General features: G+C 58.4%; 1 protein-coding gene across 3 annotated transcripts; it reads left to right on the top strand.

Annotated features, from left to right (window-relative positions):
- Positions 1-1,284: 1,284 nt before the first annotated feature.
- PCNX3 (pecanex 3) lies at positions 1,285-22,608 on the top strand. 3 transcript variants are annotated; one of them, XM_036258557.1, is made up of 35 exons: positions 1,285-1,459; positions 1,840-2,027; positions 2,264-2,363; positions 2,484-2,523; positions 2,625-2,720; positions 2,945-4,069; positions 4,559-4,679; positions 4,762-4,937; positions 5,374-5,464; positions 5,891-6,026; positions 7,232-7,392; positions 8,427-8,580; positions 8,856-8,888; positions 9,130-9,301; positions 9,405-9,515; positions 9,900-9,991; positions 10,139-10,248; positions 10,425-10,530; positions 10,640-10,732; positions 10,905-11,055; positions 11,849-11,993; positions 12,314-12,491; positions 13,690-13,798; positions 13,926-14,055; positions 14,450-14,508; positions 14,608-14,823; positions 15,512-15,765; positions 19,405-19,635; positions 19,788-19,891; positions 20,168-20,315; positions 20,414-20,644; positions 20,721-20,995; positions 21,357-21,490; positions 21,574-21,872; positions 21,949-22,608. In XM_036258557.1, exons 1-35 carry the CDS (start codon positions 1,307-1,309, stop codon positions 22,141-22,143), a joined length of 6,117 nt encoding a protein of 2,038 aa, XP_036114450.1. In that variant the 5' UTR covers positions 1,285-1,306; the 3' UTR covers positions 22,144-22,608. The 3 variants fall into 3 exon arrangements, with proteins under 3 accessions (XP_036114450.1, XP_036114449.1, XP_036114451.1); XM_036258556.1 differs by having other exon boundaries at positions 4,759-4,937; positions 21,949-22,607; XM_036258558.1 differs by having other exon boundaries at positions 4,759-4,937; positions 7,271-7,392; positions 21,949-22,607.
- The last annotated feature ends 539 nt before the right edge of the window (positions 22,609-23,147 follow it).

Consider the following 23,147-nt stretch of genomic DNA (forward strand, 5'->3'; position numbering starts at 1 on the left):
GGGGAAGATTGGAGGAGGATGGAACTGGCTGCACCTCAAGCTCTTGGAACGGGCTCTCTAACTCTCCTCTTCCTCTCACCTGGAAAGCAATTAACTTCTTCAGCCTCTTCCCAAGTAGGCAGAAACCTGAGACTTGTCCCGAACTTTGCTCAGTAATTGGAGTCAGAATAGCTAAGTCGCCCTCACAACCGCAGGGTTGACCCCAATTGCCTTGAGCCTGTCACTTTAAGAAAAACGACGCTATCTTATTTCGACTATTCCCGCCTGTTCTCTACACTCCAAATCTGAGCTCTGACCCGGAAGTAGAGGCAGCTCCGGACGACAGATGCTCGTGACGTTTGCGGTCCAGCACTAAAAGGGGCCGACCAAGAGGGACGTGCTCCGGTGGCTCTGAATTGTCACTGTAGCCCTGGGGAGTCTACACCTCCATCCTTTTCTCCACCTCCTGTAATTCACTGGGAGAACTTTGCGCTAATTAATTCCAATTAACAGATCCTGCGCCAGGGGGGCGTGGGCCTCGCTCCCCGGCGGTTGGTTCTTTGACTGGCACCAGAGCACCTTTGGTTCCACCCGGTGGTGGTTTTCTCTTGCTTGGCAACGCCTAGGTATGCGCATGCGCTCAAGAACTTCTACCTTTTGGATTCTTCCCTTAGACTTGGACTCTGCGCACGCCCAAAGGGCTTCCCTGCTTCTAATCGCCCCACCGCCTTCCTGCGCTTGCGCATTCATGCCGCCAGGTTTTCCTTTTCCGGGTCCCAACTGGGTCTTTCGGGCGCATGCGCCGCTGCAGGCTGGCGGCTCACGGCTCCTTCTTCCGGCCTCCCCTTTGGGCTGGCTCCGGCAGAAGCGGGGCGAGTGTGGCTCCCGAAGCCAGTGACCTGTGACCCCGGAAGTGGACCTCAGGGTCCGGGGCTCTCCCCGGGCCGGAGCCGGGGAGCCGTCGCCTGCATCCCCGGAGCACCCACTCCACGCCCACCTCTGGATGCCGCCGACGGGTGCCCGGCCCGTGCCCCGCTCCTGCTTGCCGGCTCGGCCCCTCGGAGCAGTTCTGGGGCGGGGGTGGGGTCCCGGACCCCGCCCCTGATGCGGCTTCACCTCCAAACCCCGGCCTCGCACCGCTGATTGCCCCGGCCGGCCCCGCCCCCTGCGCGCACCCTCGCCCGCCGACCCCTCTTCCCCGCCGGGGGAAGCCATGGCGTGAGCGCGCGGCCGAGCCCCGGGGCCTTCGGGCGCCAGGCGGGGCATGGGCCGGGGGCCGCCCCCATGAGGGTCCCGGGAAGGGGGCGCGCGCAGCAGCGGCGGGGCCATGGGGTCGCAGGTGTTACAGATCCTGCGCCAGGGAGTGTGGGCCTCGCTCACCGGCGGTTGGTTCTTCGACCCGCATCAGAGCACCTTCTCCAACTGCTTCCACCTCTACGTTTGGATCTTCCTGCTCACTTTTCCCTTCTTGCTGTACATGGTGAGACGCTGCCACCACCTACCTGTAGCTCCCGCCAGCGAAAGTGAAGGCAGATGTCACAGAGGGTTGGCAGCTTGGCAGGGATTTTGGACTATGCTTTGGGTTCTGGGGTGCAGAGGGAGGTATCTCCGCAGAGTTTGAGACTTGTGGAGAAGGAGCCAAATCCTTCCTTTCCTGGGCTGGGTGACCCCGAGCATCTCACGTAATTTTTCCAGTTAGAAGACATAATCCCTGGCAGGGTGTTTTTACTAGTTTCGTTAGGGGGTGACGAAGTCTTCTTGTGAATTTGTAAGTCCTAGCCCGGACTGTGGTGGTAGGTCCACCCCATGGGGGTAGGGCTATGGAGGAGGGACCTCAGTTGCTCATGCTGACATCTCCAGGTCCTGCCCCCCAGCTTGATGGTGGCTGGTGTGTACTGCCTTGTGGTGGCTGTCATCTTCACTACCATCAAAACTGTGAACTATCGGCTGCATGCCATGTTCGACCAGGGCGAGATTGTGGAGAAGCGCAACTCTACCATGGGGGAGCAGGAAGAAGAGCCTGCCCAGGGGGACAGCAATCTGCTCAGGTGGGCATGGCAGGGGCTCTCTTGGGGATTGAGGGTTCTCGGTGCCTGGGCCTGAGCATTGGAGGATGGAAGAGGGGTCTGGGGAACATTGGTCCCATGAGTGGTGAGTACTCTTTCTGTGGTCAGCCGTGGAACTGTGAAGGAAGCCTTGAGAAGAGAGAAGTGATGGGGATGGCAGAGGAAATACTATACAATGAGGGTAGTAGCTCAAAATTGATGTTCTTTTCCACTTCCAGGGACCCTGGAGTGGAGATGACAGTGTTTCGGAAAGTGAGTTCCACCCCCCCAGTACGTTGTAGCTCTCAGCATTCTGTGTTTGGCTTCAACCAGGTCTCGGTGAGTGATCTCAGCCCTCAGCCTCCCCCACTCCTCTCCTGGGAACTTCCCCACCATGGGTATGTCTTGGGCATACTTTTTGCCTTGTTTGCTCCTTCACATCTTTTCCTATCTGCTCAGGAGTTGCTGCCCCGGATGGAGGACTCTGGACCCCTCAGAGGTAGGTGACTGCTGCTCAGGGCTGAAGGTGGTGGTGTGGAACAGGGAATGGCATGCAGCTGTCCTGAGATCCTGCTGATGCCTTCGGGGCCATGGTTACAGACATCAAGGAGCTGGTACGGGAGCAGGGCAGCAACAACGTGATCGTGACCTCAGCCGATCGAGAGATGCTAAAGCTAAGCTCACAGGAAAAACTGAGTGAGTGGGCACGATGTGGCAGGGGCTTGAGGGGAAGATTAGCTATCTTGCCTTTGAGTCACCCCAACTTTGCTCCCTCGGGGCTCTTTGATCTGGATGGGGCCTCTTCAGGGTCCTAACCCAGCTGGGCTCTCAGGGAGAGCACAGGCTATAGGACCCTTTAGCCACCAGTTCCTTTTGCAGGGTGCCCTTCACTCACCTTCTGCCTTCCTTTCTTCTAACAGTTGGAGACCTTCCCCAGACGCCCCTGGGGGCTGCCCCAGACCCCTCTCTCCCCAGCACGGACTCTTCAGAACGTTCTCCCTTGGCTGGAGACGGAGCCCCCTGGAGTGGGAGCAGTGTTGCTGATACTCCTATGAGCCCTCTACTGAAGGGGAGCCTCAGCCAGGAGCTGAGCAAGAGCTTTCTGACCCTGTCTCGGCCTGACCGGGCCCTGGTGAGGACCAGCAGTCGACGGGAACAACACCGGGGAGTAGGTGGCTACCAGCCCCTAGAGCAGCAGGGCTCAGGGGAGCCCATGCCCCAGAAAGCTGGCTCCTCAGATTCCTGCTTTAGTGGCACTGACAGGGAGACATTGAGCAGCTTCAAGAGTGAGAAGACCAACTCAACCCACCTGGACAGCCCCCCTGGTGGGCAAGCCCCTGAGGGCAGCGATACAGACCCACCCTCTGAGGCTGAGCTGCCAGCCTCACCAGATGCTGGAGTCCCTTCAGATGATACACTGCGTTCTTTTGACACAGTCATAGGAGCAGGGACACCGCCAGGCCCAGCTGAGCCGATCCTTGTGGTGCGGCCCAAGGACTTGGCCCTGCTTCGGCCCAGCAAACGGAGGCCACCCATGCGAAGACACTCCCCACCTGGCCGTGCCCCTCGCCAGCCCCTGCTGGAAGGTGGGGGCTTCTTTGAGGATGAAGACACCAGCGAGGGCAGTGAACTGAGCCCAGCCTCCAGTCTCCGATCTCAGCGCCGCTATAGTACCGACAGCTCCTCTTCTTCCTGCTACTCCCCTGAGAGCTCCCGGGGCGCAGCAGGGGGTCCTCGGAAGCGAAGGGCCCCACATGGGGCGGAGGAGGGGACTGCTGTGCCCCCTAAGCGGCCCTATGGGACCCAGCGGACACCTAGTACTGCCAGCGCCAAAACACATGCTCGCGTGCTGAGCATGGATGGGGCGGGGGGTGATGTCCTAAGGGCCCCCCTGGTTGGCTCCAAGGCTGAGCTGGAGGCCCAGGCGGGGGTGGAGCTGGCTGCTGGTGAGCCCGCTGTGCTGTCTGCTGAAGCCCACAGGAGACCTTCTGCCAACCAGCCTGGTTGGCGTGGGGAGCTGCAGGAGGAAGGTGCTGTGGGGGGAGGTGAGTGCCAGCTCCAGGGCTCGGGGGGTGGTAGTGAGCTAGGTAGGGTTGGGTTTGGGCAGGGGGCTGGAAGTGGACCTGGTCAGTTGGCTCAGCCTATCTCAAGCATCAAATGGATGTGAACTCAGCGATTGAGTGACATTGTCTGCCAAACCCCTCAGGTAAGCAACGCTGCAACAATGGGGAGACAGGCAGAAAGACCTCAGGCTCCTTGCTCCCCATCCTATGGTTAGCACCTGCAACCGCAGCTGCTGGAGGATTCGCAGCATCCACATTTGTTATCCTGGGCCAGCAGTAGGGCAGGGCGGGTCACACTCTCCTTGTTTCCAAGTGTGGGAGCTGTAGCATGAGTGGTAGGGTGACCTCACTAGAACCAGGGCATGGTTGGACTAGGCCTGACCTTACCTCCAGGCAGGGGTACCTGTGCCACCCCTACCTGGCTCTGTCCAAGTCACTGTCACTCATTCTTGGGGGTTTCTCTGGGTGCAGCCGAGGAGACTGGCAAGCGGGACCACTCAAGCAATGTGAGGCGGACCCAGGCGATCCGGAGGCGCCATAATGCAGGCAGTAACCCCACTCCACCAGCATCTGTCATGGGCTCACCCCCTAGGTGAGCACCTGCCACTGGTCGGAGGGCAGTGGGGCCAGCTGTCTCTAGGTGGTGCTGACCCACAACTGACCTTCTCCAGCAGCCTGCACGAGGCTCAGCGAGGTCGGACTGCCTCCCACTCCCGGGCATTGACACTGCCCTCTGCCCTGCACTTCGCCTCCTCGTTGCTGCTCACTCGGGCCGGCGCCAATGTGCACGAGGCCTGCACCTTTGATGACACCTCTGAGGGGGCTGTGCATTACTTTTACGATGAGAGTGGTGAGCCCCTCCCTGAGTCCTGAGACCCCTGTAGGCACAGCCTCTGACCCCAGTTGTTCTAGGGCCCCCTCTTTCTTCTGCTGAGGGTCTTCATCATCCTAGCAGCAGTGTTCACAGTGAGGCATATGCTACCTTTTGGCCTCTGGTGAGCACTTTGCCTGCATCGCCCGACTTCAGACTTGCAGCCTTTCTGAGGTGTGGGTAGTCTCATCATACCCGTTCTGCCGATGAGGAAACAGGCACAGCCTGAAGTCACGGGCTAAGTGAGTGGTAGAATGGGATCCACATCCAGGGTGGCTGTGGCCCTCCCCTTTCCAGCTCTTGTCCTCAGGGGCTGGGCTGCCCTCCACAGAGACATAGCACAGGGCTCTTCTCTCAGTGTCCTTGGTGCTCCTGTCCCTGACACGTTGCCACATGTCCCACAACCCTGCTCTAGGTGTGCGGCGTTCCTACACCTTCGGGCTGGCTGGAGGGGGCTACGAGAACCCCGTAGGGCAGCAGGGGGAGCAGGCAGCCAACGGGGCCTGGTAAGTCTCCCAAGTGTGGGCTTTCCTGGGCCTGCAGCTCTTGGGCTGCCCTTTCTGGGAAGTTTTCTCTCCAAGGCTGAGCTGGAGGTCCAGGCAGGATTGGAGGTGATTTTGCCTGTTTCCCCATTTCTCTCCATTCTCTGGGTTGGGGGAGGGGCAGTTCGGAACCTGTAGTTGGGGAGCTGTTGAAGGGCAGGCTTACAGGGATCTCCTGGGTCCCTGGCTCCATGACACGTCCAAGCAGGAAACTTTCAGGGCCTTCCAGGTACCCTGGGCCACCTGCCTCCTCTGGACCCCCTATGCTTCTGTGTTTATGATCTGAGCAGCCCCTCCTTGGGGTCCCAGTTATAGCGTGTTGGCCTCAACCCCACCTTGTGCTAAGGCTCACCAATGGCCCTGACCCACATGGCTGTGGTTCCCCCCCAGGGACCGCCACTCACATTCCTCCAGCTTCCACTCAGCTGATGTCCCTGAGGTGGCTGGTGGCCTGAACCTGCTGCAGCCGAGGCCGGTGGTTCTACAGGGCATGCAGGTGCGCCGAGTGCCCCTGGAGATCCCGGAGGTGAGGAGCGGCGGGAAAGGACCTGCAGGAGGGGGCGGTGGGATGGGGGAGATCACCAAGCCTTCCCCCGTGGTCCAGGGCGGACAGGTGGCTAAGTGAGGGGCCCAGGGGCCTTAAGGTGTCTGTTCTGGCCTTCGATGGCCAGCACAGGGTTTGCCTGGATCTGCGTGGTTCACGGGCTGAGTGAGTGGTAGAATGGCGAATGCAGCTGGAGTATCTTCTTTATCCTGCAGGCACCTATAGTATTGGAGGTGATGGGTGTTAGCATTGATATCTGCAGAAGGGGCAGTTTAACTTACCAGATGATGACTGCTGCTCCCTGCCCTGGGCGCCTGACACATGGAATAGTTTGGGAACACTGTTCGTGCTTATCACCTCAACAGTTATTCATAGTGCTCCCTTTTACTCCTAGAAGTGTCCTGGTTTGGACAATGATTTGCAAGGTTAGCCTGCTGGAAGTACTAAGAATGCATGGGGCATAGATTCAGAGTTTAAAGAGTAGTCATAGAAAGAGCAGCCAGGCATCTAACACCCAGGCCCACTGGGGCATCGCTCAGAAGCCCTGTTGCCCCTGCCTGATGCATATACTCTCCTGAACTCTCCTATCGGGTAGCAGCATTGTCCTCACACAGGCAACACTCACCTCCAGAGGCAGGGGCGGTGTGGCTTTGGCTCACAGGGCCAGGGCCAGGGCCAGGGCTGTGCTCTGTAAGTACTCGTTAAATGAAGGATGCGAAAAGCTCAAAGAGGTTAAAACAGTTCACCCAGAGGTTAAAACAGCAATGACGTTGGCAGCAGGCCTGTTCTCGGCCAGGGTTCGGTGTGTGCCAGGGTGGGCTGGGCAGAGTGACTTCAGTGGCTCTGTCTGGGAGGTGGGGAGCATTTGCACTGAGTCCTGAAGGACAAGGTGGATTTCAGTGAGCCCATGAAGAGGCAGGAGATGCTGCCTGAGTGAAGACTGGCACAGGAGCTAGTAACTCTGGCTCCTGGCAGCCCCAGAAGTCCTAGGCAGGAATTGAGCCGTGTCCTGGAAACCTGGAGCAGTGAGGAGGCCCTAGCAATGAAGAGTCAGGGCAGGCCACAGGGCTGCTAGAAGGTTCTGTGCTGGAGGAGATGGTTGACCAGCCAGTGTGCACTAGGGGCTGGGGGTGGCGATGGACCATGTAGAGGGTGAGGGGCTGATGGCGTGGCTGTGGGGACTGCAGTTTGACCTGCTGGACCAGGACTCCCTGCACGAATCCCAGGAGCAGACACTGATGGAGGAGGCACCACCCCGTGCCCAGCACAGCTACAAGTACTGGCTTTTTCCTGGCCGCTGGACCTCTGTGCGCTACGAGCGTCTCGCCCTGCTGGCCCTGCTGGACCGGTGAGTGCCCGCCTCTGTCAGCCCCTAATCCCTGGAATGTTCCTAGCCCCTGGCCTTCCAGACCTTGTGAACATGTGGAGGTTGTCATGGCATCGGAGAACCTGACTGCTCGGGGGTCACTGAGCAGGCACCCAAGGCTGGAATCTGCCGTGGGGTTTCTTTTTTTTTAGTCCTTACCCGAGGACATTTTTGCACTTATTTTCAGATAGAGTGGGAGGGAGAGAAGGAGGAAGAGCGAGAGAGCGAAACATTGATGTGAGAGAGACACACCGACTGGTTGCCACCCACACAACCCCAACTGGGGCTGGGGACAAACTGCAACTGAAGTACGTGCCCCTAGCGGAAACTGAACCCGGGTCTCTCTGGTCCGCGGGCCGACGCTCTAACCGCTGAGCCAAACCGGCCAGGGCTGCAGTGGGGTTTCTTTAGGTTCCTCTGGGGTACAAAGGGATAGCCAAGTGGATGATGTCCTCTTTCCCAAAGCTCTGCTTAAAACAATTCCTTTTTAGTCTATTCTTTTATTTGTTTCTGTGGTATATTTGGGTAAATTGAATCCTGTAGCCTAAAGTAACTGATGAACCACTTGTCTTCTCGTTTCTTGGGGGAAACCAAGGCCAGGAAAGTCAGATAGAAAAGTCAGGTGACCTGTTTGTGTGGACAATTTCGGCCTAGAACCTGTGTCCTGGCTTCCTGTGTTCAGGCTGCCCAAGGCACTGTGACCAATGTATGTTGGGCACTACCTGTGTGCTTAGTGTGGCATGCCTGAGCTGGAGATGGGCAGGTCCCAGGAGTGGTGGCACCTGGAGCCCTCAGTCTCTAGAGGGGGCAAAAACTGGAATGCAAGGTGACCACAGGGTGGCTTCCCAGAACAGGTGCAATCTGGCCACACCCTTGAGAGGTCATAGGTCAGATGATGAGGGCTGGCATGGGCACAGGCCCAGACTGGGGCCTTTGTGGCTGGGTTCTGCTCCCCCTCACTTGTTGCCCCATAGTGGGGAGGAGGTGGGTGTGCCCTGACCTTGCTTTCTCTCCAGGACTCGGGGGCTGCTGGAGAACATCCTCGGCGTCGGCCTGAGCAGCCTGGTTGCCTTCCTGGGCTACCTGTTGCTGCTCAAGGGCTTCTTCACCGACATCTGGGTCTTCCAGTTCTGCCTGGTTATCGCCTCCTGCCAGTATTCCCTGCTGAAGGTCAGGCCTGGCTCCTTTCCCCACCTCTTCCCAGATGCCCGCCTTCCCATGACCTGTCTTGAGGGGGATGAGCAAGCTAGAAGCAAGTAAGATGCCTGAATCTCCTGTAGCCAGCCCCTCTATCTTTCAAGAGAGAGAATTGAGGCTCAGTACAGTTAGTTTAGGTCCTTCCCTGGTCACTCGTAGCAGCCCAGTGGTGGAACTGTGTGGCTCTGGGGCTTCTGACCCCCACGAGTGCTGGCTCTCGTTGCCAATGCAGCTCCCATCTCTTCCAGAGTGTACAGCCGGATGCGGCATCTCCAATGCACGTGAGTACTGGAGGAGCAGCACCTGTGCCCAGGAGGCTGGGCCCTGGGCGGGCTGAGACCAGGTGGGGAGGGGTTCGGCTAGCCCCAGATCCTCAGTCCTGCCCCTACCCTGCCAGGCTTTCTATCTCGGGTCCAGGGCCAGGCCTGGGGCACATGAGTATGCATGTGCATGCATGAGTGTGCACATGCGTGCAGGGTGGTCAGTGGGGGAGGCCCAGCTCCTCACAGGCCCACTCCCCAGGGCCACAACTGGGTGATCGCGTACAGTCGGCCTGTGTACTTCTGCATCTGCTGTCTGCTCATCTGGCTGCTGGACGCCCTAGGCTCAGCTCAGCCCTTCCCACCCGTCTCCCTCTACGGCCTCACGCTCTTCTCCGCCTCCTTCTTCTTCTGTGCTCGTGATGTGGCCACTGGTGAGACTGGGCAGGGCTCCAGTGGCCCAGGGGAGCAAGGCCTTAAGGGTGGGCCCAGGGCTAGCCTACAGGCTGACTGGGCCCTCACTTCCCCTCCTACCAGTGTTCACCTTGTGCTTTCCATTCGTCTTTCTCCTGGGCCTCCTGCCCCAAGTCAACACCTGCCTCATGTACCTGCTGGAACAGATAGATATGCATGGCTTTGGGGGCACAGGTATGGTGCCCACGGTGGCTGGGGTGTTGGGGGACACGGTGGGGCCCAAGAGGGCCCAAGCATTGGGTCTGTGGCTCCAGTCCTTTGCCGAGCATTCTCCCGAAGCAACACCGTGGATTCTCAGAGCCTGTCCATTACCCTCCCCTCTCCTCCCTTCTCCCCTCCCCTCCCTTTTCCCCTCCCCTCCCCAGGCAAGTGGGGAGGTTTAAACCAGAAAATTCTAGAAGCTCTAGAGAGAGGCCTCTCAGGGCTGGAGGAACAGAAAATGGGCTAGGGATGGGTTCCAGGGAGGTTAGCCTCTGGGAGTTGAGGGGCAGCACGGCGAGGGGAGGTGGGTGCCAGCAGGTAGGAGTAGGGTTTCAGCTGCTGTTTCTTACCTCGCAGCCGCCACCAGCCCACTCACTGCAGTCTTCAGCCTCTCCCGCAGCCTGCTGGCTGCTGCCCTGCTCTACGGCTTCTGCCTCGGGGCCATCAAGGTAGAGATGACCTGTGGGGTGGAGGGCATGCTGAGGCCCAGGGAGTTGTTGGGACAGGGCTGCGAATTGGGCTTAGCAATGGCTTCTCCCGTGGTGGGGTGGCACCCCCCCCTTACCTACCCTGACCAGCATGGGTTCTCTCCCCAGACTCCTTGGCCAGAGCAGCACGTCCCGGTCCTCTTCTCGGTCTTCTGTGGCCTCTTGGTGGCACTGTCCTACCACCTGAGCCGGCAGAGCAGTGACCCCACTGTGCTGTGGTGGGTGCCTGCATGTGCCTGTCTCTGTGCACACACGTGTGTTTGTGTGTGTCCCTTTGCATGGCAAGGGTTGGCGGGGTCTGTGGGTCTGTGCATGTCACCGAGTGACCCTGGGGCCGGTGGGAGGAAGGGGGTCTCTCCAGACCTGGGTACCTGATTCTTCTTACCGACCTCAGGGCTCTGATCCGAAGCAAGCTCTTCCCTGAGCTGGAGGAGCGGAGCTTGGAGACAGCCCGGGCCGAGCCCCCAGACCCACTGCCAGACAAGATGCGCCAGTCTGTGGTGAGGAGCCTGAGTGTGGGACTCCAGTATTGGGGTTTAGGGGACTGAGAGAGGGTGTGGTCAGCCACTGGGTGGCAGGTACCCAAACTGGCTTTTCCTGGCCCTGCAGCGGGAGGTCCTGCACTCAGATCTGGTGATGTGTGTGGTGATCGCCGTGCTCACCTTTGCCATCAGCGCCAGCACTGTCTTCATTGCCCTGAAGGTTTGTGTGGCACAGGCCACCCCCTCCCCCTTGGTTCTTGCAGGAGCCTGCTTGACCTAAGGGCCCTGAGCAGCCCTGGCCTCGTCCCCTTGGCCCCTGCCTAGCCTGTGCCCAGGCCCCCTGTGGCCCTGCCCACTCTCGTTGGCTGAGCCTCTGGCCTCTCCCTTTGCAGTCAGTGCTGGGTTTCGTGTTGTACGCACTGGCTGGGGCCGTGGGCTTCTTCACACATTACCTGCTGCCACAACTCCGCAAACAGCTTCCCTGGTTCTGCCTGTCGCAGCCTGTGCTGAAGCCATTGGAGTACAGCCAGTACGAAGTGCGTGGTGAGTGCCACCCTTTTGCTGGGACCCCTCCACCCCACCTGCCCTGATTTCCAGGCTGACCACAGGGTCCTCCTGGCTCAAGTACCAGCAGGGGGCAGCCTCTGCCAGGGCTGGCCTGTCTGTCTGCTTCACTGCCTTCTGTGCCCTGTCCTGCCTGCTGGGTGCTAGCTTGGTTCCTTCTTTGCTCTCACCCTGTCTCCTCCACCCGTTCCCTGAGGAGATGGAAGAATTTCAGGGCCTTAAAGAGATCTCTTGTCCAGAATTACAAACTGGTTACTAGTGGACTAAATCTGCCTGGTGCACATTTTCACTTGGGCACCAACACACACTTGAGCCTGTATTTAAAGGTCTGGACTTTTTGCACAAAGGTCCACATGCTTTGTTTTTTTAAAAAAAAACAGTGGAAGATTTAGCACATTGGGCCAGCATCTCCATGTGGCTATAGTTAGCTCAAGCCAAGTGGCAGTGACCACTTCAGAAGGTTCCTGGAGCTCAAGGTCACTCTGTACTTGGCCTCCCCCAGCCTGTGCTGGCTGCAGCGGGCATCTGGGATGTCCTTGTCAGCCCTTATAGCACCTTCCCTGAGCCCCTAAACATGCCCTGCCCGGGCCTTCTCACCTTCATTTGAGTGCCAAAGAGCACCCACTCCCCCACCCAGAGTCTCTAGGGACCTGGAACACCACTTTCTGTGATCTGCCCCGTTCCAGGTTTCCTCCGAGGGCACACCTGTCCCGGCCCTGCGGTGGGAGGGAAGTGTGGAGGGCCAGGTGCTGACTCGCCCGCCGTGTTGCAGGCGCTGCCCAGGTGATGTGGTTTGAGAAGCTGTACGCCGGCCTGCAGTGTGTGGAGAAGTACCTCATTTACCCTGCCGTGGTGCTCAACGCCCTCACTGTGGACGCCCACACTGTGGTCAGCCACCCGGACAAGTTCTGCCTCTAGTGAGGAACACCCCATCTCACCATCCACGTTCTCTTGTGACACTTGGGGAAACGGAATCCCAGAGGACATGAGACCTCCCTCAGTTGCCCAGTCCTAGTCCTAAAATAGGGCCCTAGTTCTAACTCACTTTCCATTGAGCAGCTGCCTCTTTGAAAACACATACGTCCCCCAAATGTGTCCCAAAGGAGGTGACCCTTTAGAGGGAGAAGATTAAATATCACTGGCCCAAAAGAGCAGGGCCAGCCCAGCAGAACCCAGGCACCATAGCCACTGTCCCCTGAGCCCCCCCAGGCACCTGATACCTGCCTCCCACCCATAGCTGCCGGGCGCTGCTGATGACTGTGGCTGGGCTGAAGTTGCTGCGCTCTGCCTTCTGCTGTCCACCCCAGCAGTACCTGACCTTGGCCTTCACAGTCCTGCTCTTCCATTTTGACTACCCACGCCTCTCCCAGGGCTTTCTGCTTGACTACTTCCTCATGTCCCTGCTCTGTAGCAAGGTAAGCCGGTGACTGCGTTGGGGACTCTGGGCTGTGTACGAGGAGCAGAGCTCTTCCACCTCAGTAGGGGTTGGGGGGACAACTTCCCAGGGGCCTGTGCCCTTGTAGCTGCTGTTTCACATCGCAGCAGCTCCTCGAGGGGCAGAGGAAAGCTGTAGTTTAAAGAGGTTAAACGACTTGCTTCACATCCCCCCGAGAGTTGGTGGCCAGTCAGGATTTGAGTCCAGTTTTTTTTTTTCTTTCTTTTTAAAATATGTTTAATGGATTTTTTAGAGGGAGAGGAAGAGAGAAATACAGATGTGAGAGAGCTACATCGATTGGCTGCCTCCTGCACGCCCCCTACTGGGGATTGAGCTCACAACCCAGGCCATGTGCCCTGGCCCCTGAACTGGGACCTCTCGTCCATGAAACGATGCTCAATCCACTGAGCCACACTGGCCAGGCTGAATCCAGGTCTTTCTGACTTTACAGCCCTTTCTCTGAATCACGATACTCGACCTTTGTAAGCAGTAGATAGGTTTTGGCCTTGTTTTCTGGACACCAATCTCCCTCTGAGATCTGCCCCTTTGCCAGAAACAGCCCAGGAGCCCAGTTTAAGAGCTTAGTTTTAGAAGCCTGTAGGGCCTGGGTGTATATAAACGTCTCTGCCAGGTTGCAGGCTTCTCTAGTCGGGGGGTCACAATGAACAAAGGACCGTTCCTGGCATTGTACTGGAGTCCCACAGGGGTGCCACAGCACTCTGGCTGAGCCCGTTCCTCACCCGGGTGGGCATTCTGATCTGGGTTTCTGGTCTGGCCCATGGTGGTGGAGAGCCACACTGGCTCCTCTGAGGGCAGGGCCTGTGACTGTGTCTTGACTTTTGGTACCATAGTCGAGGTATGGCCTGAGCAAGTCATTTACCTTCTCTGCTTTCTCTGGACCTCAGCTTTCCCATCTGTGAAGTGAGACTGCAGTGGAAAGCTCAGGTGGTTGTACAAATTAAGTGGCTGACGCCCCCTTAGAGGGGTTGCTTTGTGGCGGTTGCTAATGGTAACAGATGCTTTGAGCCAGGTCCAGAGAGAAAGGGCTGGGAGTGAGCTTGAGCTTGACTCCTATGTTGGCAGCCAGTGGGGTAGCCCCAAGGCCCTGAGTGGATACTTGGTAGACCCCACCTCTGTGAGTGACCTCATATCTCTTGTGTTCTTTCTGACCCTGCCAGCTGTGGGACCTGCTGTACAAGCTGCGCTTTGTTTTGACCTACATCGCACCCTGGCAGATCACCTGGGGCTCGGCTTTCCACGCTTTTGCCCAGCCCTTCGCCGTGCCACGTACCCGGCCTACCACCCGCTGCCTGGGCGGGGGACTGTGCCTTAGGATGGGGGGTGCACAGCGTGGGTTGGTGAGGGAGGCGGGGGAGGGTCCAGTGTCCTGGCCACCTCCTTAACTCGTGCGCAGACTCGGCCATGCTGTTCGTTCAGGCCCTGCTCTCGGCACTCTTCTCCACGCCGCTCAACCCTCTGCTGGGCAGCGCTGTCTTCATCATGTCCTACGCGCGGCCCCTGAAGTTCTGGGAGCGTGACTACAAGTGAGTCTCTGGGAGACAAGCACCTTGCTCAGGGGGACTCTGTGAGGTTGCTGGGAGGAAGGAGTTGGGAGCCCAAGCCACAGGGGGCGCAGAGAGGGGCCTGCTCTAAGTGGCTGGGCACACTGGGCTTCAGGTGGTTGATCAGTGAGGGCAAAACCCAGGCCAGGCCGAGTCCTCAGGCTTACACCCTTGGCTTCTTGGCTGTGTGGTCCTGGGTGAGTCCCCTTCTGGCCCTGAACCTCAGCCTCCTGTGTAACGAGGCTGTCATGGCATCCGCCCAGAGCGTGGGGCTGTGGGCTCGGGGAGGATGTGATGGTGGCCGGCGGAAATCGTTGTCTGACCTGCATAGCCTCTTCGTCTGGGCCCACCGCGTTGTCGCTTGCTCTCTGAACAGCACTAAACGTGTGGATCATTCCAACACCCGCCTGGTCACACAGCTGGACCGAAACCCCGGTGTGTACCCAGCCATTCAGGGGGCTTTCAGGTGGGGTCTCCTGAGGAGGGAGCCTCGTTTGTCACTTTGTCAACTTGTCTGTCTGTCATGGGTCCCAGGCGCTGATGACAACAACCTCAACTCCATCTTCTATGAGCACTTGACACGCTCGCTGCAGCACACGCTGTGTGGGGACCTGGTGCTGGGCCGCTGGGGCAACTACGGGCCTGGCGACTGCTTCGTCCTGGCCTCCGACTACCTCAACGCCCTGGTGCACCTCATTGAGGTTGGCAATGGCCTCGTCACCTTCCAGCTGCGTGGCCTTGAGTTCCGGGGTGAGCTGTTAGGCCTGGCCTGATGCAGGGTACTGTGTTTCATGGTGTGTGCAGGCTGGATTCGAGTCCAGCTCTGCCCTGGTTTGCTGGGTGACCTTGAGCAAGGCACTCTGCCTTTCCTGGGTTTGCCGTCTGAGCAGCGAGGTGGCAGGGTCTCCTTTGGCCAAGCTCTGTCCCTGCCCTGACTTTGGGGCTGTAGTGACTGGACAGGCTGCTGTGGTGAAAGCTTGGGCCTGGGGCTCTGAGTTCTCCACCAGCCCCTGCTGGCCTGCTCTGTGGCCTTGGGCTTGGCCCAGGTTGGTTGCCATATAGACCCCTGGTGAGCGAACTAACTGCTTGCCCACAGCAAGAAATATACACTGGATGCCCGCTTCGGAAGAGGCCCCTAGGGGTGTACAGGGATCTAAGTGCAGCTGATGTTACTACGAACCTGAGCGAAGTCACTTCTCTTTGAGCCTCAGTCTTTGTCTCTATAAATGAGGGACCAGAGCCCTGTTCCCTCCCCTCCCACCCCACTGTGGCCACTGGAGTCAGGAGGAAAAAGGAGCTCATTTGTTAATTGAGTCCCATAGCATCCCAGTGGGGAGGGTGAATGGTGCAGGCCTCTGGCGCCATGCCTGGGCACAGGCTGGGGAGGAGGGAGGCAGGGTGTCTCGTCGCCCCCTGATGGAGCACCCCTCCCCCACAGGTACATACTGCCAGCAGCGTGAGGTGGAGGCCATCACAGAGGGTGTAGAGGAGGATGAAGGCTGCTGCTGCTGTGAGCCTGGCCACCTGCCACGGGTTCTGTCCTTCAATGCTGCCTTCGGGCAGCGCTGGCTGGCCTGGGAGGTGACAGCCAGCAAGTACGTGCTGGAAGGCTACAGCATCAGCGACAACAACGCAGCCTCCATGCTGCAGGTCTTCGACCTCCGCAAGATCCTCATCACCTACTATGTGAAGGTATGGTGGCAGTGGCTGGACAGCAGAGGGCCGCTTAGGAGTGCTCGCCGACCAGGAGTGTCCCAAGTACCATCTTCGGTACTGTGGGGAGCCTGTTTACCCAAGGGAAGCAGAGGCCTCAGGGAGTTTAAACATCCTCCTCCAGAAGGCTCGCCTGGGGCAGTGAGGGTTGAGGGCAGGTGGGCAGCACGTGCACAGGTTCCCACCTGGACTGCTGGTCCCAGGAGGTGCAGTTGCTGAGGCCAGCCTTTCAGACCACCAGGCCCCCTGCTGCATGTCCCCCCAGCACAGAGTGACAACAGTGCTAATGGTAACAGGGGCGACGTTTATGACAATCATAGGAGCAGCACCAAGCAGGCACCTCTCCCAAGCTGAGTGAGGCCTACCACATCCTCCCGGGCAGAGCCCACTTGTAGAGGGGAAAGTGATTTGCCTGAGGCCTCAGAATCAGAAGTGGCAGGGCCAGGCTTCGACCCTCAGCCTCCCTGTCTCAGCCCCGATGCTCCAAGCCTGGCCTGAGGGTCTTGAGACCTGTTGGGGGCAGTGGAGATTTTGAGGGCTGGGTTCTGGGAAGCCTGGGATGTCACCTCCCTGCTATGCCTCAGTTTACCCCCTCAAGAAGTGGGGATTATTGTAGTTCTGTAAGATGGCAGAAACTGAGGCTCCGTGGCCCTTGGAATAAGGGCGCTTATGGGAGTGGGGTTGGTGGTCACAGTCCAGGTCCCTGGTGCTCTCTTAGTATCTACCCTGGAGGTCCCTGTGTGGGTCCTGGATAGGTGACCTGTGGGAGCCAGGTGAGCCTGTCTACCTGAGCTTCTCTAGGGCAGTCCTGTGCATGCCTCAGTTGTCCTTTGCTTCCAGTGGACACCCTAGCAGTCACCTGTGAGAGAGCTATAATTTCTCTGTCCCCCTGCCCACTCCTGGGGAAGGGTTTGTAAACCCCTAACTCCTCATTTTCACCAAGAAAGCAGACAGGAACATTCCCAGCCCCAGATTACCCAGGAGTCCTGATCCTGGTTACCTTCCCTTTCCATCTCGAGAGGTGCTCTTGCCCAGGTCATCTTGTTGCTTCCAGTAAGCCCAGCGTAGCCTTCTCAGGGCTGTGCACCAGGCACCCAGCGAGGCCGGGGCTGGCTGGGTGAAAGGAGCTCCCCCCTGCCCAGTGTGTCATCCCATACGAAACTTGTCACACTGCCTCAAAGGCAAGGCAGAATCTGAGCAGGTAGAGATGCCCTGAGGACCTGGGAAAGGCCCCACCAAAGATGTAGTATGGGGTGAAGTTTGGAAGGACCAGTTACGGCTGTCGGGCAGGGCCTGGGGGCAGCAGGTGTGCAGAGCAGCCCCTCTGGCCTGGGGCACTTCAGAGATGTGTCCTATCCAGCCCATGGTGTTGGCAGTCCAGGCAGAGCCCTTCCTGTGCCACTTTGGTCCCCCTGGGCACCTCCCCCCACAACTTGCCCTCCCCTGGAGGTCATTGAGTGCAGTTGGATGAGAGACTCAATCCCAATCCTGCAGTGGTGGAGATGCTGGTTCCATATCTGCCTGCAGCCAAGCCTTTGGGTCTTCATAACATTTCCAAGCGCAGGCACCTTTGTTATACTGTTTCATTTTCTTAGCAACCCTTCGAAGAAGCAGGGCGGGTGTAATTGGCTTCTTTTTTTGTTAATCTTCACCCAAGGATATTTTTTCCATTGATTTTTTTTTTTAAGAGAGTTAAGGGAGGGGGGTGGGGGAGAGACCCATCGATTGGTTGCCTCCCACACACTGGGGATCTAACCTGCAACCCAGGTATGTGCCTTTGACCGGGAATTGAACCTCCAAACCCTTGGTGCATGGGCTAACACTCTAACCACTGAGCAACACTGACTAGCTAGAACTAATTGGCTCCTTTTTTTTTTTTTTTGATCCTCACCTGAGGATATTTTTCCATTTATCTTCCGGGAGGTGGGGAGAGAGAGAGAGAGACATCGATGTGAGAGAGACACATCAGTTGGTGCCTCCCACACAACCCTGACCAGGGCTGAGGACCAAACTGCACCCTTGACCAGAATTGAACCCGCTGCTCTTTGGTTCACAGGCCGATACTCTAGCCACTGAGCCAAACCAGCCAGGGCTAATTGGCTCCTTTTATAGTTGAGGAAAGGGGCTCACAGACCTGCCCCTGCAGTTAGATGGGGATGAGGGAAGAAAAGGTTCACAGTCGACACCTGTGAGGATTCAATGACCTGGCCCACGTGGAACATTCAGCAGAGCCTGACTTCCCGCAAATGCTCGCAGATAGGAGTTGTGAGCTGAGAACCACTCCAAGGGCTGGGTTGTAAGGTAGCTGGAATTTCACAGAACACTGGCGGTGCTGAGAGTAATGGAGCGCTTACTGTATACCAAGCCAGCTCCTCCCTGCACTCCCGAGGGTTTTATTTTGGTTCCTCTTGGAGACTGTAGTGGGGCTCAGACTGTGGAGAGACCCTGTGGGCAAAAGGTCATTCAGGAGCTGGTCTGCTTGGATCCCAGAGCAACCTAACAGCCATCCTGCCCCTATTCACCCTGTTAGGCTCCTGGTACCCCGTCCTCTTGTTAAGGGGGCAGCCCAGCCCTCTTCAAGCTGTCCAACCACCTGCCCACAGCTAAGGTGACACCAGGGCTGCTTCCATTCCAGTTGCCAGTACTGGGAACTGATGAGGCCCCACCCATAGCCATGGCCTCTAGGTGTCCTCCAGGGAGCTGTTTGAGGCTCTTGACTTTTCCCAGCTTGTACTGTTGTCATTTGTGCCCAGGCTCTTGGCCTCTGTGTGCCCCACCAGAGCCCTCTGCTGGACACCCCCACTGCCTGGGTGCCTTCCATTCATGGCCAGCTGCACCGCCCTCCTCACCCTGGACTTCCCACCCTTTACCCAGGCAGAGGACCAACCCTGGTGGCTCCATCCCAGGGCAGCACATGGAATCCCCGTAACCACACTGGCTGCCAACTGCCAGTCTACCCATCCATCCTGGCTGTGCCAGCTGTTTGCCTTCCAGAAGCTCCTTTTCATTTGCCTAAACCTCTGCTTAGAAACCAGTGGTCTCTTAAAGGATCCAGTAGCCCGTGACTTGAGCACAGGATGCTTTTTTTCCTAAGGGTAGGCCTTGTGACTGTTACTCTTCAGCTGCCTAAAGAGACCCATGACCCAGGCCCCACTGGCCTGTAGGCTGCCCCACTAGCTCAGCCTGACCTTCCAAGGCTTCTGAGGTCTGGATCCCATGGCATTATGGTAGTAAAGGTCCTGGGATTCCAATCCCAGCCCAGTCAGCCCTGCTGTGTAAATTTAGGCAGGTCTGTGGTCTGAGCCTCAGTTTCCCTTACAGATGGGGCATCTTCTGAGGCAAGCATTTGCCACAGTGCAGGACTCTCCAGGGGATGCTCTGTAAGGAGGGGTGCTTCCTTTCTGCTTTCTTGCTGTCCTCCCTGGCCTAGGGGAGAGGAGCAGATTTGCCTGTGTGGCTTCAGGAAACAGAAGGGACACGGGATGAATGTCCTAGAAAGCAGACATCAGCTCAGTGTCAGAGAGAAGCCTCTTTTCCCCGACACTTTCTCCTGCAGTGGCCAGGGCTAAGGTGCTACCCGTCACTGGCCCAGCCCTGATGCCTGCCCTCTCTTCTCAGAGCATCATCTATTACGTGAGCCGCTCGCCAAAGCTGGAGGCATGGCTGAGCCATGAGGGCATCGCAGCAGCCCTGCGGCCTGTGCGGGTGCCCGGCTATGCTGACTCTGACCCCACCTTCTCCCTGAGCGTGGATGAGGACTATGACCTTCGCCTCTCTGGCCTCTCGCTGCCCTCCTTCTGTGCAGTGCACCTTGAGTGGATCCAGTACTGTGCCTCCCGGCGCAGCCAGGTCTGGCCACCACTACCCTGGGCTGCGTTCTCCCCTCCCTGGGTGGCTTTCCCTCCTTCTCAGCCTCCCTTGGCCTGGGACCCAGCCCCAACCCCAAGTTCCCTGTCCCAGATCTGAGCTGGGCTCTGGGGATGGGGGTCCTTGTGCCACAGCCCGTGGATCAGGATTGGAACTCGCCGCTGGTCACTCTTTGTTTTGGCCTGTGTGTGCTGGGCCGCCGGGCCCTGGGGACAGCCTCTCATAGCATGTCTGCCAGGTGAGTGCCCACAGGTCCAGTTGGGCCTACCACTCTCCCCCCTCCACCCCATCCACGAAGAGTTCCAGGCCAGAGACCCCCAGGAATCACCTCAGTTCTTCCTTCGGTGTGGCTATCCTGTGGGCAGTACCTCCTAGTCATGACCCGGGCAGTAGCTGACGCACTTCTCAAGAGGGGAAGCTGAGGCCCAGCATGAAGAATGGTCTTGGCTCAGACCACTGCACGTGGAGCTGGAACTCAGAAGCCTTGGCACTCACCCCCCCGCACTTCTTCCAGCCTGGAGCCCTTCCTCTACGGCCTGCATGCCCTGTTCAAGGGGGACTTCCGCATCACCTCCCCGCGAGACGAGTGGGTCTTTGCTGACATGGACCTGCTTCATCGAGTGGTGGCGCCTGGGGTTCGCATGGCCCTCAAGCTTCACCAGGTGGGAAGAGGTGTGCCTAGGCAGGGTGGGAAGGTGGGGGGTGAAGCCCCTCCCCAGGTCAGGGGTCCCTGACCCTAGCCCCCCGGTCCTCCCTGCAGGACCACTTCACATCCCCAGATGAGTATGAGGAGCCAGCCACCTTATATGATGCCATCGCAGCCAACGAGGAGCGGCTGGTCATCTCACACGAGGGTGACCCGGCCTGGCGCAGCGCCATCCTCAGCAACACGCCCTCACTGCTGGCCCTGCGGCACGTCCTGGATGATGCCTCTGATGAGTACAAGATCATCATGCTCAATCGGCGCCACCTCAGCTTCAGAGTCATCAAGGTGGGGAGAGCTCACCCACTCGACACGCCCCTGCCCTGGTGCCGGCCCCCTGACCCTTGCATGTGGCCACCCGCAGGTGAACCGCGAGTGTGTGCGCGGCCTGTGGGCTGGGCAGCAGCAGGAGCTGGTGTTCCTGCGAAACCGCAACCCAGAGCGTGGCAGCATCCAGAACGCCAAGCAGGCGCTCCGCAACATGATCAATTCCTCCTGCGACCAGCCACTTGGCTACCCCATCTACGTGTCGCCCCTCACCACCTCACTGGCTGGCAGTCACCCCCAGCTGCGGGCGCTGTGGGGTGGCCCCGTCAGCCTGGGCGCCATTGCCCGCTGGCTTCTGCGCAGCTGGGAGAGGTGAGTCCACACTGTGGCCTCTTGGGCTGGTTCATGGAACAGGAAGCTGAGGCTCAGAGAGGTGAAGCCACTTCTTCCAAGGTCTCAGTGAGGAAGTGCTGGAGCCAGGATGGAGCCCTGAGAGCTGACCCCTTCCCACCGCTCACCTGGCTCCACCCCACCGCTTAGCTGAAGATGGCCTTTAGCTTAAGAGCTGTTGATAATGCTTTCCTGAAAAGATCCCGTAAAGTAGATGCAAAGTCTCCTCGAGATAGCACCTCGAGGGGTTCAGGGATGTTAGGTGACTTGACCTGGGACTGAGAACTTCTGTCTGTGAGGTCTCTGGCCCTCCCAGTAACCTTTTCACCTCTGCCCACGCCAGGCTTCATAAGGGCTGTGGTGCCGGCTGCAACAGTGGTGGGAACGTAGATGACTCAGACTGTGGCGGAGGCGGTGGCTTGACCTCCCTCAGCAATAACCCCCCCTTGGCACACCCCACACCTGAGAACACAGCAGGTGAGCCAGCAAGGCCAGACTGCACCAGTAGGGGAGGGGGACAGCCTAGCCGAGGTCTCTGCCCTCTTATCTGTCTTCCACAGGCAGTGGCGACCAACCCCTCCCACCAGGTGTTGGCTGGGGCCCGAGGCCCTCCCTTAGCAGTTCTGGTGATGGGCGCCCCCCTCCTCTGCTGCAGTGGCCACCCCCTCGGCTCCCTGGACTGCCCCCAGCTTCACCTGCCCCAACTGAGGGTCCCCGACCCTCAAGGCCCCCTGGCCCTGGTCTCCTCTATTCTGAGGGTCCCAGTGGGAAATGGAGCCTGGGGGGTCGCAAGGGGCTGGGGGGATCTGAGGGGGAGCCAGCCTCAGGGAGCCCCAAAGGAGGCACCCCCAAATCTCAGGTAAGGATCCAGTGGGAGGGGAGGGTCCTGGGCAGCTCAGGTCTGCTCTTCCACCAACCTCTCTCCCCTCCCCCAGGTGCCCCTAGACCTCAGCTTCAGCCCCGATATCAGCACCGATGCCTCGCCCCCCAGAGCAGCCCAGGACATTCCTTGCTTGGACAGCAGTGTTCCTGAGAGTGGCACGCCCACGGGGGCCCTGGGCGACTGGCCTGCCTCTGCTGAGGAGCGTGAGAGCCCTGCCGCCCAGCCCCTGCTGGACCATCAATACTGAAGGGCCCACTCTTCTCTGGATCCCAGCCCAGGATTCAGTGACTTGGACCCTGGCCTCTGGCCTTGTCTGTTGGACCACAGAACCGAATAGCTTTGGCTTCCACATCTGAACCCTGACTTCTGGCTGCCTTAGCCAGAGCACCAGAACTGAGTGGCCCAGACCTCTTACCTTGACCCCTGATCTCTCATTCCTAGTCTAGGGCCTGGACTCCCCAAAATGAGGCAGGCAGCCTCCCAGCCAGGTCCTAAGAGCCAAACCCATGGGCTGGTCCCGCTTTAAGCCCGTGGCCAGGACTGACTTGGCCTCTGGGCCTGCACTGCCTGCAGGGGCAGCCCCTTGTCCTGGACCTGGGGCTGAAATGTGGGAAGGGTGGTTTCTTTTTCGTTTTTTCTTCTTTTTTTTTTTCCCGTGCTTCGGAGACACCAGAATTAATAACACTATTTTTGATTTTGTTTGGTGGTTTCTACTTCTCTCTGGGAATGTTTGGGTGAAAGGTAAAGGAGTTGGCCAGGTCAGCGTGGATGAGCGTGGAGAGGATGTGGGACTGGGCTATGATGGAGATCAAGTTCAGACCAAGGTAGGGTTTGAGTAGCCCTGGGTCCCCTTCCTCACAAGCCTATTCTCTTTTCAAGCCTTGATATGAAATTAATTTTGTTTAATTCTCACCTCTATAATATTTGAAGACTGTCAGTTCCAGTGGCTGGCTCCTATAATTATCAGCCCTGACCTTGGCCAAGACCTTTCTCTGAACTCCGTGTTTCCAGTTATAAGGAAGATGACACCTTTCTAAGGTGATTTAAGAGTAGGTGAGAGTATAGAGCAGGGCCCAGTCCTTAGCAAGTGCTCGGACAGAAAGTCCCAGTTCCTGAGCACCTGTTTTGTTCCCGGGCGAGCTGGACACTAGGTACTCTGCTCTAGCCCTCCCAGTTGGTCTGGGGGGCCGGTACACTTTTTTGTGTGTCTCAGCCCAGGGCTGGAGAACAGGACAGCTCTCTGGGCTGGGC

This window comes from Molossus molossus, unplaced genomic scaffold, assembly GCF_014108415.1.
Source record: "Molossus molossus isolate mMolMol1 unplaced genomic scaffold, mMolMol1.p scaffold_m16_p_13, whole genome shotgun sequence".
Taxonomy (NCBI): Eukaryota; Metazoa; Chordata; class Mammalia; order Chiroptera; family Molossidae; genus Molossus; species Molossus molossus.

Coding starts and splice junctions, on each gene's coding strand:
- PCNX3 (XM_036258556.1), top strand. CDS start 1,307: ATGGGGTCGCAGGTGTTACAGATCCTGCGCCAGGGAGTGTGGGCCTCG. Junction 15,766..19,404: donor TCATCACCTACTATGTGAAG/GTATGGTGGCAG, acceptor CTCTCTTCTCAG/AGCATCATCTATTACGTGAG. Junction 19,636..19,787: donor GTGCCTCCCGGCGCAGCCAG/GTCTGGCCACCA, acceptor CTTGTGCCACAG/CCCGTGGATCAGGATTGGAA.